At 39.3% G+C, this 20013-nt stretch overlaps 1 protein-coding gene across 2 annotated transcripts in view; it reads right to left on the bottom strand.

Annotated features, from left to right (window-relative positions):
- ATXN10 (ataxin 10) overlaps nucleotides 1-20013 on the bottom strand; it is a 174889-nt gene that overhangs the window by 130967 nt on the left and 23909 nt on the right. For both annotated transcript variants that reach the window (XM_023221754.2, XM_023221755.1), the window contains 2 exons: nucleotides 14507-14603; nucleotides 12045-12203 (listed from right to left, as the gene is read on the bottom strand). In XM_023221754.2, coding sequence (XP_023077522.1) covers nucleotides 12045-12203; nucleotides 14507-14603 — 256 coding nt within the window. The remainder of the gene's footprint in view (nucleotides 1-12044; nucleotides 12204-14506; nucleotides 14604-20013) is intronic.

The following is a 20013-nucleotide window of genomic DNA, read 5'->3' as shown; positions in this document are numbered from 1 at the left end:
TTTTTGAGACAGAGTCTCGCTCTGTAGCCCAGGCTGGAGTGCAGTGGCACAATCTCGGCTCACTGCAAGCTCCACCTCCCAGGTTCACGCCATTCTCCTGCCTCAGCCTCCTAAGTAGCTGGGACTACAGGCGCCCGCCACCACGCCCGGCTGATTTTTTGTATTTTTAGTAGAAACGAGGTTTCACCGTGTTAGCCAGGTTGTTCTCGATCTCCTGACCTCGTGATCTGCCCACCTCGGCCTCCCAAAGTGCTGGGATTACAGGCGTGAGCCACTGCGCCCGGCCAAAAATCAAAAACTTTTACATAAAAAAGTACCACATGGCTGGACACAGTGGTTCACGCCTGTATTCCCAGTACTTTGGGAGGCCAAGGTAGAAGGATTGCTTAAGGTCAGGACTTCAAGACCAGCCTGAGCAACATAGTGAGACCCCATCTCTACAAAATAAAAACTAAATCAGTGAGGTGTGGTGGTATGCACCTGTGATCCCAGCTTCTCAGTGGGCTGAGGTGGGAAGATCTCTTGAGTCTGGGGAGATTGAGGCTTCAGTGAGCCATGATTGCACCACTGCACTCCAGCCTGAGTGACAGAGACTCTGTCTCAAAAAACTAAAGAATAAAGTACCACAAACAAAGTCAAAATACAAAAACAGAAAAATATAAGTATTTTATTTTATATGAAGGGTGGTATCCCTAATCTAGAAAATACTCCTATACATTGATAAAGATCAACATCCCAAGAGAAAAATAGGTAAAGAAAATTAGAATACACATAAAAGAAAAAATAAGGTTCTCCAACTCATAAGAAAAATACAAAATAAAACTGTGCAAAAAGGTCAGTTTACACCTTGGCAGAACTGGCAAATCCAACCCTTGCTAACACTATTGGCAATGATGTGGGACGGGGAGTTGACGCTGGCACAACAGCTATGAAGGACAACCTGGTTTGTTAAAATTGTAACAGCACATTCCTTTTGACCCAATAATTGCACTTACGAATTTATTCTACAATCATACTTGTCCACATGCAATATGACATGTGCAACCAAGGCTATTCATGGCAGTACTTTCTAGTCATGAAAAAATGGAAACAATCGGAATATGCCCATCGAGAGGAGACTGATGAAATAAATCCTGGTACATTCATACAATCAAAGATCTTCAATTGAGGAAGGTCTTTATACAGGAATATGGAAAAATCTCAGAAATGCACTATTTAGTGAAAAAAGCAAAAAGGCCAACAGTGTGGGGAGAACTAGGGGATGTGGCTGGAGGAACTAGGTAGATGGCTGGGGGGAAACTATGCATTTTGATACTTGAACCACATATTGTCTATCAAAAAATTCAGTTTGTAATGTAAGAAATATATACAGGCAAAGTAAGCTCACACTTAGTTCTATTTAATAACCATTCTGCTAAAGAGTGACAGTATTTCTGTATCTTGGTGGAAGCACCATTCAGATGAACCTGGCTCCTCAGGCTTCAAGGACAAGGAACGGTCATGAAGGAGAACTCAGCTAAGTTCTCCTAAGGAACTCCTCAGTTTAATCTTGAAATTCATCATTTAAATGTCATTACAGAAAAGCTAACATTCACTAATCACATTGTTGATGCCAAAGCACTAACTACACTTTACATCATTCTCTACACTTGCTAAAAAACAGAATGCATGAAGGTCTCTCCTCTCATCTTTTTCTTTCTCATTGATTATTGATTTTAAAGTACGTGAACAGTTGCAGGCAGAACCAACAGACAATGAAAGGCAAACTCCTCACTGGGAGACAGAGACAGTCCTAAAGGCAGGGGGGTTCAGGGACATTTTTTTTAATGAAGGTCATTTATTATCCATATCCATACATGCATACAAAGGCGATGCTATACTCAACATGAGTAAAATAGATTTCATTCAGTTCAGAACCCTAGAAAATGTTTTTATACCTCATAAACAAATTTTGATTTAAATGTGCTATGGAAAATAATTGCCACTCTCCTTTGTTGTAAGATCTGGTTAATGTAACCCACAGTTGCTTAACACAGCAATCTGGACAAAGCTTGCAAAGCTGCTCTAGAAAATAACCTCCCTTCTCCTATTAAACAGTTAAGTAACATTTCCAATGGGTTAAATGTGAGTAGCATTAAATCAGAAAAATATCAGTCCACTGATTCAATGGCGATGCATCCTCTACTAGAAGAAAATGAGTTATAATCTGAAAAATATATAAACAGATTTTCTGAATCTACATGTGCCAGGAGCACTGGGGAAACGCATTACACACATGCACATCCCAGCCACCCTTCCTTTAGTGTTGTCCTCTAAGGGAGGCAGTGGGTGTAAAGATTAAGAGCACAAATTTTAGTCTCAGAAAGAGCTGGGTTTGAGTCTCAGTCCAACACTCATTGGCAGAGTGACACTGGCTAAGCTGTCTACCCTTCAGTATTAAGGAATTCTGCTTCTCCTGTTTCTGGTAATAATGCATCAGAATTCAACTCCAACAAAAATCAGAGAAATTAAACTATATTTACCTCCTGAAGCAGAAGCAGATGATGAAAAGGACATGCATTCGCCAAACACTGACAGTTCTTGTGGCTATCTGCCTCTTTCTCCCCTGTTCAGCATCCCCTTTTTTCCTTCTTTGGAAAACAAGAATTCTTTTTCCTTCAAGAATGAGCCCAAACCTGGTAGCTTTTTCCTTCAAGAATGAGCCCAAACCTGACAGCCTGTGACCCCAGGGGAGGGCATGTGACTGTACACCCCAACCAACAGCACTGCCCCAGGGATGACAATGCGACCCAAAAAGAGACACTTGCACGCCTCACAAACATCCATCTGGTTATTACCTCTTTGTTTCTCATTCCCAAACTTCTCAATACATTTGCCAGTCAATGTTTACAGGAGAAACTTTGTTTTATATTCTAAAGTATTCCAGACAACATTTCACAAAAAGATGTACACATACACACAAAATCACAAGATGCATTCCATACATTGTTGGTAAAAAGTCAGAACCGCGTACAGACATTGAAGAAGCACTTCTGGCATAATGGTGGCATTAAGAGGCTCCATGTTCCCGCATACAAAGCAAACTGTCTGCTGACAACTATACTAATTCTATGGCAATCAGAGAGAAATGTTTTAAGCAGTACACATCCCTAACATGATAGTCTGTTACATATACAGGCGCTTTACCAAGTTTGGGTTTTTTTTTAATTAAGCATTTTTATTTTGAGATCATTGTAGATACACACGAAGTTTTACAAAATACAAGAGAGACTCTGTGTACCCTCACCCAGTTTTCCCCAATGGTAACATCTGTAAAACTATAGTATGCGACAACCCAGATGCTGACAGTGACACAATATGCGGATCTTACTCAGGTTTCCCAGGTTAACTTGTGCATTTACTCATGAGTAGCTGTGAGCGTGTCTTTAGCTCTATGTAATTTAATAACGTGGGTTCACAGATCCTCTCTCACAGGTAAGATCCAGAATGGTTCGGCCCCCCTTTATAGGTACACCCACCTATAACTCAAGCATCCTTCCGCAATCCCTGACCACCACTAATCTGTTCTCCATTTCTATAATTTTGTCATTTCAAGAATGTCATGTAAATGGAATGATACATTATTTAACCTTTGGGGATTCACTGGCTTTTGTTTTTTAACTCTGCTATAATTACCATGATATTTTCCTAAGTTATGGCTTGTACCAACAGTTGTTCCTTCTTATTGCTGAACAGTATTCTAGTTTGATTCTATTGTAAGACACTGACGGAGGTTTTGGGTAGACATGTAACATTTTATAATGTCCCCATTTTTAAGAAGGAAGTAGGCTCTTAGCCACTTTTTTGTACAGAATGGCTAATTTTCAGGAATAGATTACTGACGTAAAATGAAGAAGCCTATAAAGAGTTCTAGAGAACAATGCTACAGACCCTTTGGGGGGGTCTCTCACCAAAGTCTTATCTGGTTCAGGAGAACCAGATAAGCCTAAAGTGACTGAAGGACAACAATGCCATCAATCACTAGACTTATTCGACAACTATTACTACCAAAAACCCTTCAATGGATGGGGTTGGCAAACTGTTCCATAAAGGGCCAGATAGTAAATATTTTAGGCTTTGCAGGCCAAATGGTCTCCATCACAACTACTCAACTCTGCCACTGTTGCATCAAAGCAGCCCTAGACAATATACAAACAAGCTTGGCTGTGTTCCGATAAATATTTATAAAAAGAAGCAGTGGGTTGGATTCAGAACATGGGCCGTAGTTTGTAAACATATGTTCTAGGTGATTTGGATAGAATGATGACCAGGACAAACTCCAGGGCCTTAATGGAGCTAGTCCTACATTCTAGCAACCAACAATAAACAAGAAAGCAAATAAGATTTGTATAATGTTCGATAGTGGTAAGTGCTCTTAAATGAATAAAAGAGAGTAAAGCGATATGGGTTTACAGGAAACACTACTGAACATAAAGTGCTGGGAAGGTCTCTCAGTCGAAATGATAGATATTTGAACAGAAACCTAAAAGAGCTAGCCACTCAAAGATCTAAAGGAAGGTTCCATGCAGAAAGACAGGGGTGTAAAGATTCAGGACAGAACAAACTCGGGATATTAAAAGAAAACCAGTAAAACCAGATGGAACTAATGAGCAGGAGTAAAAGTAGTAAGAAATAAGATGAGGTGGTCAGTCAAAGCCAAGACATGACAAGTACTTTGGATTTGCTTCTAGGTTGCAATAAGAAGGCATTGAATGGTTTATTTAAGCAAGGAGTGACAAGAGCTACAGTAATTTTTAAAAGGTCACTCTGGCTACTGTGTGATGATTCAGAGGGCAAGAGGAGAGACAGAAGGATGACTGAGAAAGTTCTGGCAGCAGCAATGAAAGATGTCTATGGCAGAGGACGTGTGAAGTAGGTGAATGTGGAATACGTTTTGAAGATAGGACTGATGAGTATAAGTGGGTGAGAGTGAAAGAAAATCAGGACTCAGGTTCCAGGCCTCAGCAATGAGTAAATGGTGGTGCCAGTTACTGAACAATAAACACTGGTAGAGCAACAGGAGGTCTTATGCTGGGGGAAATCAAAAGTTTGGATGCAGTCTTCATATATTTCAGATGCCAATTAGAAGCACATAATAGGAAGCTGGATATGTAAATCTGGAGCTTCAGCAAGAGGTCAAGGCCAGAAACATAAATGTGGAAATCATCAATTTAGAAGACGTATTTAAAGCTGTGGTATGAGACGAGGTCACCCAGAGAACGAGCAATAACGGAGAAGAGTGGTCTGAGGACCAGCCGTGGGCCATGCCAACCCTCAGCAGGCAAGAGGAGCCAACACAGGAAGCAGGAAATGTGCCTTACAACAAAGCCAGCACAGGAGAAAAATGAGACAAAGATGAGACAGATACTGATGACATCTCTCAGCCCTGGATTCACCATGCCTTCACCCAATGACCCTAGAATTTTCCAGTTGTACAGGCCAATAAATTCCTTTCTGTGCATAAACCATCTGAAGTGGACTTCAGTCGCTTAGATTCAGAGGAATCATAACTAAAATAATGCTTATCATATGCCAGATATTATCTTGTTAAGGATCCAATAACAAACAACACTAAATCCTGCCTTACAGGGAGCTCACAGTCTAATGGATAATTAAATGTGCTAAGTGCCATGAAAGTGGAATGCATGGCTGTTGTGAGCAAACAGAAGAGGGGCAACAGATTCAGACTGCAAGAGGATGGACAATTATGTTTATCTTCCTAATATCGTTATACTTAAGCTGATAATAAAATGTACATGCATAAGGCAAGACACATCCCTAGAGAATACAAAATAAATCAACTAGATAACCCAAATATTAACAAAAAAGAATGCTTTACTCCCAGTTACAACTTCATTTTTGTAGTGAAACTGGGTAAAAGTTGAATGGATTAATAAAAGTTTAGGCCGGGCACAGGAGCTCATGCCTGTAATCCCAGCACTTTGTGAGACCGAGGCAGGGAGATCACCTGAGGTCAGTTCAAGACCAGCCTGGATAACATGTTGAAACCCTGTCTCTACTAAAAATACAAAAAATTAGCCAGGAGTGGTGGCAGACGCCTGCCTGTATTCCTGGCTACTCAGGGGGCTGAGACGGGAGAATCGCTTGAACCTGGGAGGCAGAGGTTGCAGTGAGCCAAGATCATACCTCTGCACTCCAGCCTGGGCAACAAAGTGAGACTCTGTCTCAAAAACAAAAAGTTTATACCAAAAGAGGCTAAAACTGGAAGAGTTCATGCCTCACCTTTGAAATGCAGACCACCTCTCTGAAAAGTGATCATTTTCATAATACATGACATGGCATTAATAAAAACAGGACACGCTCTCGAGTTCAGCATCACTTGCAATCCTGCCTCTGCTATATGTTAGTTGTATGACCTTGGTCAAGCTGGTTTACTCTGCTTAACTTTCATATGTACATAGTAGCAAAATACAATTCACAGGATGGCAGCAATGTGAAAATGAGATTACACAGACAAAGCAACCAACACTTCACAGGATCAGCACAAGGCAGTCCTACCTCTTCCTCTACCGTGTAATTCTGCACTGACTGACCTGACCTACTAGTGCACATTTACTGGACTTTCAGATTTAGATGAACCCAAAATAGGATCCTTGGATTCATTTAGGGTTATCTAAGAGCATGAAAACATCTTTCACACCTACAAACAAAAGAACAGACATTTTTAGAAAGACATTATACCAATAATTCAACCCAACTAGTGCCAAAGACTTTCTCGCCTACACTTTCCTGTGTCTCTAGAATACTCAAATTTAAAAACCCAGAGTTATTGGAATCACATTTGCCCTTTTCTAAGAAACAAGCAAGGGAAGAAAAGAAAACATAATAAAACCATGAATTCCGAGACCATTTAGTTTTGTACTATTTGCCACCTATCTTCTAAAATACGTAGGGGAGAAAAAAGGCAGAAAGTGGGTTTTCTCCAATTTCCAGGGATGAGTTTATATTTAACAGTAAAAACAACAATTTCGTCGGAAGCCTCTGGATATCCTGTGATCTCATTGTTCGTTACCAAATGTACAGTTTCTCTCACACAAATCAAAGTATTCCGCACCTGGACTGCATAAGTGATCTTTTAACCACTACTACATCCATCCTTTGTTCCTTTCTGAATTCCTTGTAGTGGTCTCTGATAACTTTAACTTGAGCTATTAACAGATTTTATATTTTGCCCTTTATGACCTTTGGCCCTTTATTCCAAGCTGCTAAAAAAAAAAAAAAAAAAAAACTGCAGATGATTAAAATACAGACCCAAGGTACTCAACAAATAAAACAGAACTCAGCTACAGAAAATTTCTCTAAGTAAGCTGACTCTAATGATGGATCCTGTCATGTTACATTTGCATACAAAGGGAAGTTTTCTAAGTCAACATATCATATTATTGTATGTACCAACCTGTTTGCAAATTTTAACTGAAATACAAATGAATATTCAGAAAAAGAAATAATTTCAAAATTAGGTATAATTTCAACGGAATGATAAAAGATTACACTGAAAGAAGCCAAAACTGAAAAAGCTCATACCTCACCTATGAATGCAAGTGGGATTACAGGTGCCTCAAGGCTTACTCCCTGGAGAAAATCTGTGGCCTAATCACACACTGACTACTATGTGCAAAACATATGTTAAAAATAGATTTTTTTTAAAAACGGGAGATTATTAAAATATAAACAACAAAATTTGTGATAAATTTTGTAATGAGAAAGGGTCAATGCATCAATAAGGTATAACAATCAAATATAAATGTGTGTGTGTGTACTTAACAGTGCATGGAAATAAGGGAAGCAAAAACTGACAGAACTGAAGGAGAAAATGGATGATAATTCACTTTCAATAATGAAAAGAATTAAAACAGAAGATCAGCAAGGAAATAGAAGATTTAAACAACACTATCAACCATCTAGCCAACCAGACCCAACAGATATCTACAGAACATGCCACCAAAACCAGCAGCATACACATTCTTTTCAAGTCTACAGGGAACATTCTCTATGATAGACCATATGTCAGGCCATAAAAGAAGCCTCAGTAATGTTAAAAAGAATGAAATCATATAAAGGGTGTTCTCTGGCCACATGGAATAAAATTAGAAAACCATAACAAAAGGAAATTTAGGAAATACACAAATATGTGGAAATTAAACAACAAACTCCCAAATAACCAATAAGTCATGAGGGAAATTAGACTATAATTTGAAATAGATGAAAATAAAATCACAAACACCAAAATTTATGGAACACTAAATTATGGGATGCTAAAGCAGTTCCTACCAGGAACTTTGTAGAAAAGTAAAAAAAGACGGAAGATCTCATGTCAGGAACCTAACCTTCCATCTCGAGAAACTAGAAAAAGAGCAAACCAAACCCAAAGAAAGCAGAAGAAAGAACATAATAAAGATTACAGCAAGAAGAAACGAAATAGAGAATAACAGTAAAGAAAATCAACAAAACCAAAAGTTGGCTCTCTGAAAAGAGCAAAAACTCTAACAAACCTTTAGCTATAGTGAACAAGAAAAAAGAGAAGACTCAAATTACTAAAATCAGTAATGAAGAGGGGACATTCCTACCAATCTTACATAAATAAAAAAGATTCTAAGGGTCTACTACTACTATGAACAATTTGTGCCAACAAATTAGATAGCCTAGACCAGTGGTCCCCAACCTTTTTGGCACCAGGGACTGGTTTCATGAAAGACAATTTTTCCACAGACAGGGGTGGGGGGATGGTTTCAGGATGAAACTGTTCTCCCTCAGGTCATCAGGCATTAGTTATAACAGATTCTCATAAGGAGTGTGCGACCTAGATCCCTCACATGCACGGTTCACAATAGGGTTTGTGCTCCTATGAGAATCGAATGTGGCTGATGATCTGACAAGAGGTGGAGCTCAGGCAGGAATGCTCGCTCACCTGCTGCTTACCTTGTGCTGTGTGGCCCTGTTTCTAACAGGCTATGGACAGGTACCAGTCCACAGGTCAGAGCCTGGAAGACCCCTGCCCTAGACCAAACAGGCAAATTCCTAGAAAGACACAAACTACCAAAACCAACCCAAGAAGACAACAATCTGAATAGACCTGTATTTAACAAGTAGGGGCCGGGCACGGTAGCTCATGCCTGTAATCCCAGCACTTTAGGAGGCTGAGGCAGGTGGATCACGGGCTTAGGAGTTCAATACCAACCTGGCCAAGATGGTGAAACCCCGTCTTTACTAAAAATAAAAAAAAAAAAAAATTAGCCTGGCGTGGTGGCAGGCACCTGCAATCCCAGCTATTCAGGAGGCTGAGTCAGAGAATTGCTTGAACCCAAGAGGCGGATGTTGCAGTGAGCCAAGATCACGCCACTGTACTCCAGCCTGGGCAACAGAGTAAGACTCCGTTTCAACAACAACAACAACAACAAAAAACAAGACAAGTAGGGATTGAATTAGTAACAAAAAACACTTCCCATAATAAAAAGTCCAAAACCAGATGGCTTCACCAGTGAATTCCACCACATATTTAAAGATTAATACTGATCCTTTACAATCTTCCAAAAACAAAACAAAACAAAACCTCTTTCTGTAAAGTCAGTATTTACCTGATACCAAAATCAGAAAAAGAAATCACAAAAAGAAAACAAACTACAAACCAATATGCCTTATGAATATACACACAAAAATCCCCAACAAAATATGAACCAAATCCAGCAACATATAAAAAGGATTATACACTATGAACAAGTGGGATTTATCTCAGGAATCCAAAGTTGATTTAAAGTATAAAAATCACTGTTAGACAAAGTATTAATAGACTAAAAGACACAAGCCATATGATTATCTCAACAGACACAAAATGTATTTGATGAAACAGACTTTCATAATAAAAACATTCAACAAGTAAAAGAAAACCAGCAGAAGTAGAAGAAAAGTTTATCATCCTGAGCAAGGCCTTCTATGAAAACCCCACAGGCAACAACACACTGAAAGACTGAACACTTCCCCACTAAGATCTTAAACAGGACACATATGTCTGCTCTCACCAATTCTACTCAACATTGTATCGACATTTCCAGTCAGGGCAACTAAGCAAGGAAAAGAAAGAAAAGGCAACCCAACTGGAAAGAAAAAAGTATTATCTACTTGCAGATGGCATAGTCCTGTACAGAGAAAATCCTAAGAATCACATACACAAAAAAATCTACTAAAACTATAAATAAGTTCAGCATGAAAGATTGCAGGATACAAGATTAATATACAAAAATCAGTTTATTTCTACACAATAGCAATGAATAATCCAAAAATCAAAGGATTCCATTTGCAATATCATCAAAAAGAATAAAATACTTAGAATAAGTTGAACTAACGACATCCAAAACTTATAGACTAAAAACTATAAAACATAACTGAAGAAAATTTAAAAGGCCTAAATAAATAGATGAATATCCTTTATTCATGGATTGGAACACTTAATCTAGGTAAGATGGCAATATTCCCCCAAGTTGGTCTACAGATGCATGTAATTCTTATCAACATTCCAGCTTTTTTTAATTAACAAATGGAAAAGTTGATCCCAAAATTAATATGGAAACACAAGGGACCCAGAACAACAACGAAAAAAACTGAAAAAGAACAAAGTTGGAAGATTCACACTTCCTGATTTCAAAATTTACTCTTAAATTATGGTAATCAAGACACCATAGTACTGGCGAAGAGAGAAAATGGACTGGAGGAAAAAAAAAACACTGAAGAGAGCCTCAGGGACTTGCAAAACAACAGAAGACTAACACTTGTATCTTCAGAGTCTAGGGGAACAGCTCCACATAGCGCCCTGGTGACCTTGGACTTTCCCACGTATACCATGCATGCCAGAGCTTGAACAGTGGCTAATCTGAGTCTTGCCTGCTGACTACCTTGTGATCCTCCGGGAACCCGAGATGGGAGGCCTGAGGCTTCTGAGGCTGTCTCCTTTTTGCTCTTCTGGCTCCCAAGGGAGGCTGTCATGAGACAGGTTCTGATGAGTTTTGCACTAATGAGGTACAGAGCTTTCTGCCCCGCCCCTCTTAGCATATAAAGCCTTTTAACAGTCATGAAGGGCTCCTCAGGAATGGGGTACCTCACAATTCATATCCTAATCATCCAGGTCTTTGTGGTATCTGGGACAAGGATCAGGAGGAGCTGGCCCCTTTGGCTTCTTCTTTGCCCTGTCTATATAAGTAAAAAACTGTCTAAAGCTAAAAGTAGATTGTTGTAACTTATATTACTTTCACAGTCCCATCAGTTGAGCCATAGCCTTGGCCCTGCCTTGGACTATGTGTGTGCCTAAAACATGGAGTCCCAGAAGAAGCAGAGAGAGAACAAGGGCCTGAAAAAAAGTATTCAAACAAATAACAGCTAAAATTTCCCAAATTAACTTCCCTAATTTGGTAAAAGACATAAATCTACTGATTCAAGAAGTTGAGGAGACCCCAAAAAGAGTAAACCCAAAGAAATCTAAGCCAATACCATAATTAACCTCTGAAAAGACAAAGAAAAATCTTAAAAGCAATCAGACAGAAATAATACATTATGTACGAAGGGTGGTGGTACATTATGTATGGGGGGCAATTTGAATGGCAGTTACTATCTCATCTGCACAGATGCTCACAAGGTAGCACCAACCTCTGATCTAACGAACTAGCTTCTGCAGCCACAACAGTCTGATCTGTACACTCCAAAGGTGCCTGGGCATTTCACACTGTTTTTTCATACACCAACAACGTCTGTCCCGCTCCTTACCACCTTAAAGAATTCTCTTTGTCCTTAAAGACTCACCTCAAGCCTCACTTTATTCACCTCTTTCACAAGTTCTCTAGATTCTGCTCAAAACCTTTTCTAATTTTGTCAATACATGTTAAGTTTTAACTTATTGTTCAATTATCACAATGCCCAAATTTTTACTTAAAACCTCTGCAAGGAAAGTGATCTGTCAGGATGTCCTAAAGCAATCAAATTTCTAACAAGATACTTACGGCCATTCTGACTCAGGATGTTTTTGGTAAGCATCTATGACATCAATTGCAATATTGAGGTTTTCTTCCAGTTCTTTCATTCTTTCATGATTAAGGGATGTAAACAAAATCATTGAAGAGTAGGCAACAATTTTTTTGTCCGGATGATTTAAGCAAGACCTTCCAAACAAGGAAATGAGACTGTTAGCCCAATTTAATAACGTGATAAAATAAAACACAAAAATAACAGTAATACCACTGGCAAATTCACTACATACGAATACTTTTGAGGATTTAAGGGAGAATTACAGCACTTTAAAATAAGTAGATTATTTACTGTAAAAATAGTAAATATAAACTTAGTCACAATAAAAAGTATCCAAAATATTAAAGTTGAAGTTGACATAGAACTCAGAAGGCAAAAAGCAAATAACTTACCATTAGAGATAAAGATTAAAATGATTACATTTATAAAACATTAAAATGTTCACTCTTGTTAGAAAAAAACCAACAGGTACAAAATGATACCTCAATGACTGCTGGCACTGCTTTAATAGTCCTTAGGGACAAGATGCCTATAGGAGAGATAGTACAGTGGTGCAAGAAATAGAATTTGGAGTCAGGAGCCTCGCTATAACTCCTAGCTCCTCTAGCTATCAGCCAGGGGGCCTGGGGAAGGTCACTGACATATTGATTGCCAATTATATCATGTGTTATGCAATATGGCAGGATTTTGCTTTTCAGTTAAACTTCATAATACTCTTCTGAAGGAGATATTATTCATATATTTCAGATAAAGAATTTGTTAGCTTCACTTGGCCAATAGCACAAAGCCAGCACCTGAAAAAACTGGAATTCAAATTTGGTTGTATCTGTCCCATAAATGCATAAAGAGTGAAGGCAAAGAACCTCTCTTAGCTTGTTTTCTGGTTAAAAAATAAAATACAATAACAAAACCTTCTCTATTTCATAGGATTTTTATGACGATCAAATGAGATCTAAAAGCAACATGTAAACTGTTAAGACTTCTCTGACTGTCCTACACTTAAGCCTCTCCCTTGTTTTTCCATTACACCCTGGATTTACCCTAATTACCTTAGTTCTTACATCACAACGTACGTGCCTGTTCCTTTATTTCCCTGACCAAACAATGAAATCTTCAAGAATAACGAATATATAAGTGACCATCGTATTCTAATCATCTATCCCACAACCTGGCAGGTATTAGGTGTCCAAAATGTTTTAAGGGAATGAATTCTCAAAAATAAGCAATGTCTATTTCTGTAGCTTGAATTTCATAATTCTCTTCTTCCACCTAAGCCCAAATATCATTAATATATATACAGCATGAATATATATACACCTTCAACTTTTAATTATTTGCAGGAATTTGAGAAATTCCATGAGCTAGAAGTGAATTAGAGTTTATCCAATCTTAACACTAAACTTCACGGAGGAGCCCAGGAAAGCTGTACAACCAGGAAGGCTGGCACGGAATTTAAGCAGCACAGTGTTTACAATGAGCACAGTCTTTGGATCCAGATGGCAGCAATGGGTTTAAACTCTAGCTCTGCCATTTACCAGTGATAAGCTTCAGGTCTCTCATCTGTCCAGATGGGGAGACAGTAACACTTACTCTGCAGGCTATTGTGAGAACAGAAGAAATACATGGATAATGCCCAGTTCAGGGTAGGTACACAACAGCTGCTGCCCTGCTGTGCTGCTTATACTGTTGCAACCACTAGTTACCCCATTCATTGGCACCAAAGCCTGAATTCGAAGCCAGGCCTCCCACTCCCAGACTGTGCCTTTCATACTAGGTATATTGACTCTATTGCCTGCTCACCTTTTACCTCAGCGCTCAATTTCTTATGTACAGAGCTGGTTTTTAAAAAGTAGAATCACCAGAAAAAGTACCAGGATCCAATCCAGGTAAATGGAATGTTACCCATGTCTTACACTGATAACCGGACCGGTTACCCATTTCTTACATGGATACACTGACTGTTTATCCACATCTTCTTCTTACCTTCCAAAACACACAGCATTGTGCTGGACATACCAGTATTCCATACATAAAGAATTCTAATTCACTGCCCATATTTTGGTGTTTTATTTTAATTATGCTTCTTATAAATTTCAGTGTCCTTAACAATATTACTTACTTTATCCATGACTTTTATTTTCGTAAAAGTAAACTGATATACAAGCAAGGACACAAATCTTAAGGGTACATACAGCTCAATGAACAAAGTTTGGATATGTACACATCCATGTAACCACCACTAAGGTCAAGATATAGACAAACACTTCCAGGACCCAGGTGTTTCCCTAGTGCCCTCTCCCAGCTGGCACCCACCCACCAAGAACAACTACTATCCTGAACTCTATTACAGAGGGTTACTTTTCGAACTTTATATAAAATGGAAAAATATAACCACAGTCTTCTCACAAGTTAGAAACATTCTTATCAATATACTCACAAAAACAGTTCTGGGAAAGCATGTACCCAAACAATAGACTGGGAATCTTCATTCCGTGAGGCAATGTTGCCTAAAAACTGCAAGCCACAGCGAAAAGCTAAGAATATATAAAAGTTTAAAATAAATAAATAAATGATTAAACACAATAAATAAATACATCCTAAGAAATATTCTTCATGTTATTAAACAGAAAGTTTCTGCTTGCTTCTTGTAAAAATTAAGGTCTCTCTCCACAAGGTCACTTTGGGAATAACATGAATATGCCATGGCTGGGTGCAGTGGCTCACGCCTGCAATCCCAGTACTTTGGGAGGCCAAGGTGGGTGGATCACTTGAGGCCAGGAGTTGGAGAGCAGCCTGGCCAATATGCTGAAACCCCATCTCTACTAAAAGTACAAAAAATTACTCAGGAGGCTGAGGCATGAGAATTGCTTGAACCTGGGAGGCAGAGGTTGCAGTGGGCCGAGATCATGCCACTGCACTCCAGCCTGGGAGACAGAGTGAGACTCTGTCTCAAAAAAAAAAATTAATATGCCTTACCAAAACAATATACTCTACATACAAAATTGATTAACTTATTGCCTGGGTGCAGAGGCTCATACCTATAATCCCAGTACTTTGGGAAGACGGGGTGCAGGGGAGGGGAGCGGATCACCTGAGGTCAGGAGTTGGAGACCAGCCTGACCAACATGGTGAAACCCCGTCACTACTAAAAATACAAAAATTAGCTGGGCGTGGTGGCAGGCGCCTGTAATCCCAGTGACTCAGGAGGCTGAGGCAGGGAGAACTGCTTGAACCCAGGAGGCAGAGGTTCCAGTGAGCTGAGATGAAGCCACTGCATCCAGCCTGGGAGACAGACCCAGAGACTCCATCTCAAAAAAAAAAAAAGATTTCTACTGAATATTTTGGAATATTAACACTCAAATCTGTGTAAAACTTAACATGCAAAAAGCCAACAGTATAGGTTGATCTGAAAACCAACTGACCCAACAACTCATCAGGCACCTAAGATTAATGCTCGGGATCAGAACACAATTCTGAAAAGAAAAAGGCTTAAAGATGTCCTAGACAGAAGAAAAGAAAACTCCAGACAGGCACAAGTGACAGTTTACTTTACCAAACAGCTTATCAACTGATCTTTATGTAAATACTGCAAATGTTATGAAGACCCTCAAAAATCCCAACATTATTTTTACAGATTAAGAAAGAATAAAGGCCAAAAACAACACCAATAACTCAATTAAAGTAACTCATGCTTGTGTTTACATAAAATTTGATGAGCATAATATATTCGTCACACCACTGCAATTATTCCCTGAAAATAATACTCTAAATATTATTTTGACAATGTAATTACAGTTCTTACCTCAAGTGTGGTAACAAAAAACTGGCACACAAACCCTGCTAAAAAATCTACCTAGAATAAAGTTCTCACAGAAAAAGAGTCGAAAGAGTACAGGCACTTTGTTAGAAACCAGAATACTTTTATTTAAAAGATTATTTGTAGTAGGTTTGAACTAACACACCATAAAATTTTTTCTAAGTTTCACTGCTGAATCTAAATTTCATTGTTGAATTTCAACTAAAATTCAGTCATTTCACTGGCTGCCATTTTCAAGGTGATGAGAAATACTACTTCCTTTCCATTTTCCTTCTTGCCTCAATAATATCCTTCCAATAATGTCTGTGGCTAAACACAAGCCATCTACTAAATAGGAACACAACTGAAAAATTAAATAAGACCTGAATAAATGGAGAGATGTTCCATATTCATGAACTTGAAAACTCAATAGTGTTAAGATGGCAATTCTTACCAAATTGATCTATAGATTCAATATCATCCCAAGTATCTACAATATACAGAAAACCTTTACAACTCTACAAGAAATAGACACAAACAGATCAATTAAAAACTGGACAAGGCCGGGCGCAGTGGCTCAAGCCTGTAATCCCAGCACTTTGGGAGGCCGAGACAGGCGGATCACGAGGTCTGGAGATCGAGACCATCCTGACTAACACGGTGAAACCCCGTCTCTGCTAAAAACTACAAAAAGCTAGCCGGGTGAGGTGGCGGCGCCTGTAGTCCCAGCCACCTGGGAGGCTGAGACAGGAGAATGGCGTGAACCCGGGAGGCGGAGCTTGCAGTGAGCTGAGATCCGGCCACAGCCCTCCAGCCTGGGTGACAGAGCGAGACTCCGTCTCAACAAAAAAAAAAAAAAAAAAAAAAAACTGGACAAAGGACTCATACAGACATTTCTCCAAAGACTTACAAATGGTCAGTAAGTACATGATCATTTAGGAAATGCAAATCAAAACCACAATGAAGTACCCCTACTTCACATTTACAGGATGACTACAACACAGAAATAGTCAGTAAGGATGCAAGAAATGGGAACATTCATACGGTGTCAGCAAAAAGTAATATGATTCAGCTGGTATGGAAAAGTCTGATAGCTCTTAAATGTTAAGCACAGAGTTACCATATGACCCAGCAATTCTATTCCTAGGTGTACACCCGAAAGAATTAAAAACAGATAAACAAATGCATGTACCAGCATGTTCACAACAGCATTACTCATGATAGCCAAAAGGTGGAAATAACCTAAATGTCCAACAAACGATGAATGAATAAACAAAATATGATGCATCAACACAACAGAGTATTATTCCACCATAAAAAGGAACGAAGTCATGATACACACCACAAGGTGGATGAACCTTAGAAACATTATGCTCAGTGAAAGGAGTCAGATACCAAAGGTCACATATTAATTCTATGATTCCATTTATATGAATTATCCAGAGTAGGTAAATCTACAGAAACAGAATGCAAAGTAGTGGTTGCCAGGGGCTATGGGGAGGCAGAAAGAGAGCAATTGCTCAATGAAAACAGGGTATCCTTTTGGGGTGATTTTCAGGCTGGGCGCAGTGGCTCATGCTTGTGATTCCCCCAGCACTTTCGGAGGCCGAGGTGGGTGGCTCGCCTGAGGTCAGGAGTTTGAGACTAGCCTGGCCAATGTGGTGATACCCCGTCTCTACTAAAAATACAAAAATTAGCCAGGCGTGGTGGTGGGCGCCTGTGATCCCAACTACTCAGGAGGCTGAGGCAGGAGAATCACTTGAAGCTGGGAGGCAGAAATTGCAGTGAGGCAAGATTGCGCCATTGAACTCCAGCATGGGCAACAAGAGCGAAACTCCATCTCAAAAAAAAAAAACAATTTAATTAGGTAGAGATGGTAGTTGCACAATACTGTGAATGTACTAAATGCCACGCGATTGTTCAGTTTTAAATGGTTAACAACATGTGAATCTCAGATCAATAAAAAATAATTAAACTCATATAAATGCAACTACCTAAATTAAGAACAACTCTTAATACAGCTAACAGGTAACAGGTCTTTAAGAATCTACTCTCTCAGACTAGGAATATGAGTGAATAGCCAAGCTAATAACCAAATAACCAATCTATTCCTCAATGACAAACTGGTTCATAAAAGTAGTTTCAGGTGGCCGGGCGCACTGGCTCATGCCTGCAATCCCAGCACTTTGGGAGGCCAAGGCGGGTGGATCACGAGGTCAGGACATCGAGACCATCCTGGATAAGACGGTGAAACCCCGTCTCTACTAAAATTACAAAAATTTAACAGGGCGTGGTGGCGGGCACCTGTACTCCCAGCTACTCAGGAGGCTGAGGCAGGAGAATGGCGTGAACCCAGGAGGCAGAGCTTGCAGTGAGCCGAGATCGCGCCACTGCACGCCAGCCAGGGCGACAGAGCGAGACTCTGTCTCAAAAAAAAAAAAAAAAGTAGTTTCAGGTATCCGCTCCGTTAAATTTTTTCTTAGGTCATCTACCTGCTTCAGTGAAAATCCTGTGAAGAATGAAATAATCTTTTGCCATATATTGTAAAAACTAAATACATCTTTTGTGGCACATTTGGGATAGAGCAGAAAAACGAGATACTGGACTGAGGGGGACATGGAGTCAAAAGAAGATTTTTTAAATGAAAAACGGGAGAGCATATTATATGCTGATGAAAATAATGGAGTAAAGAGGAAAAAAACAGAGGCTGCCTGAGAGCAAGGGGATAATTTCAGGAGAAAAGCTTCTGCGTGGGCAAGTGGCGATGAAATCCAGCACATGGTGGAGGGGCTGGCTCCACTCTAATAGTTATTTAATCACAGCATTTGTATGGCACTTCCCCTTTGCTTCTTTATTTAGGATATATCATTAAAAGAGAAACCTCCTTCTGCCCACCACAGCACTGCAGCTCTGGAGCGCCACACTACCCGCCCCATCAGGATCGTCAATTATGAAACACGGTACATTCTGAACTCTCTTTCTCAATTACTATACCACACAGAGACCTCAAAACAGCTGCCTTCCCAAGTGACGCAGTGAAACACGGACTTTACTGCTAATTTATAATTCCCTAATTTTGAGTACTGATGCTTCCATTTTATTATAAAATGGAGCTACAGAAGTATCTTTAAATATATAATATCATAAAAACATTTCACAACTAAATCCTACATCCTTTCAATTTCTTGAGACTATTTTAGAAACTACTAATGCTCAAAAAAAGTGGCGATGCACTTTGTGTGTAAATTCTTAAAGAAAGTAATTAATTTTTAATTACCATTTCCTAAAGGAATACCTCAAAATCAAATAGCAAGATCCAAGAATTTTTAGCAAATTGAGTTTAAAATGAAAACAATAAGAAATCACAGAAATTAAACCAAGCCAGGCAGTGGCTCTAACACGCTAATTAAGCCTATTTCACCTGTGAAATAAGACCGTCACCTCTAGTTCTTGTCTATCTACCAAGAGAAGCACACATATTAACATCAATACAAATATGCCTCATGTGGCCAGGTGCAGTGGTTCACGCCTGTAATCTCAGCACTTTGGGAGGCCGAGGCGTGTGGATTACACGGTCAGGAGTTCAAGACCAGCCTGGCCAAAATGGCAAAACCCCATGTCTACTAAAAAAAACACAAAAAATTACCCGGGCACCGTGGCAGGTGCCTGTAATCTCAGCTACTCGGGAGGCTGAGGCAGGAGAATCGCTTGAACCCCGGGGAAAGCGGCAGTTGCGGTGAGCCAATATCACACCACTGCACTCCAGCCTGGGCAACAGAGTTAAGACTCCGTCTCAAAAAAAAAAAAAAAAAAGAAACATGCCTCATGTTATATGCAAAGTACAGGCATTAAAGCTGTATATAAAACAATTTTTATAAGTCAAATTATATTTTAAATGCAACTGGAGATTTCTCATTTAAAGGATAGCCATTGAATTATAAGGTAAAGACGTTATTACAACAACAACGAAATTTAACCTATAATCTAGCGCATCTAACTTATCCACCTGGAAATTTACATTAAAATTTTCTAGGGTGTTTTTTTTTGTTTGTTTTTTTTGTTTTTCTGTTTTTGAGACAGGGTCTTGCTCTGTCACCCAGGCTGGAAGTGCAGTGGCATGATCTCAGCTCACTACAACTTCCACCTTC

The sequence above is a fragment of the Piliocolobus tephrosceles genome, chromosome 19 (genome assembly GCF_002776525.5).
Source record: "Piliocolobus tephrosceles isolate RC106 chromosome 19, ASM277652v3, whole genome shotgun sequence".
NCBI lineage: Eukaryota > Metazoa > Chordata > Mammalia > Primates > Cercopithecidae > Piliocolobus > Piliocolobus tephrosceles.
This window is presented reverse-complemented; position numbering and strand designations above follow the sequence as displayed.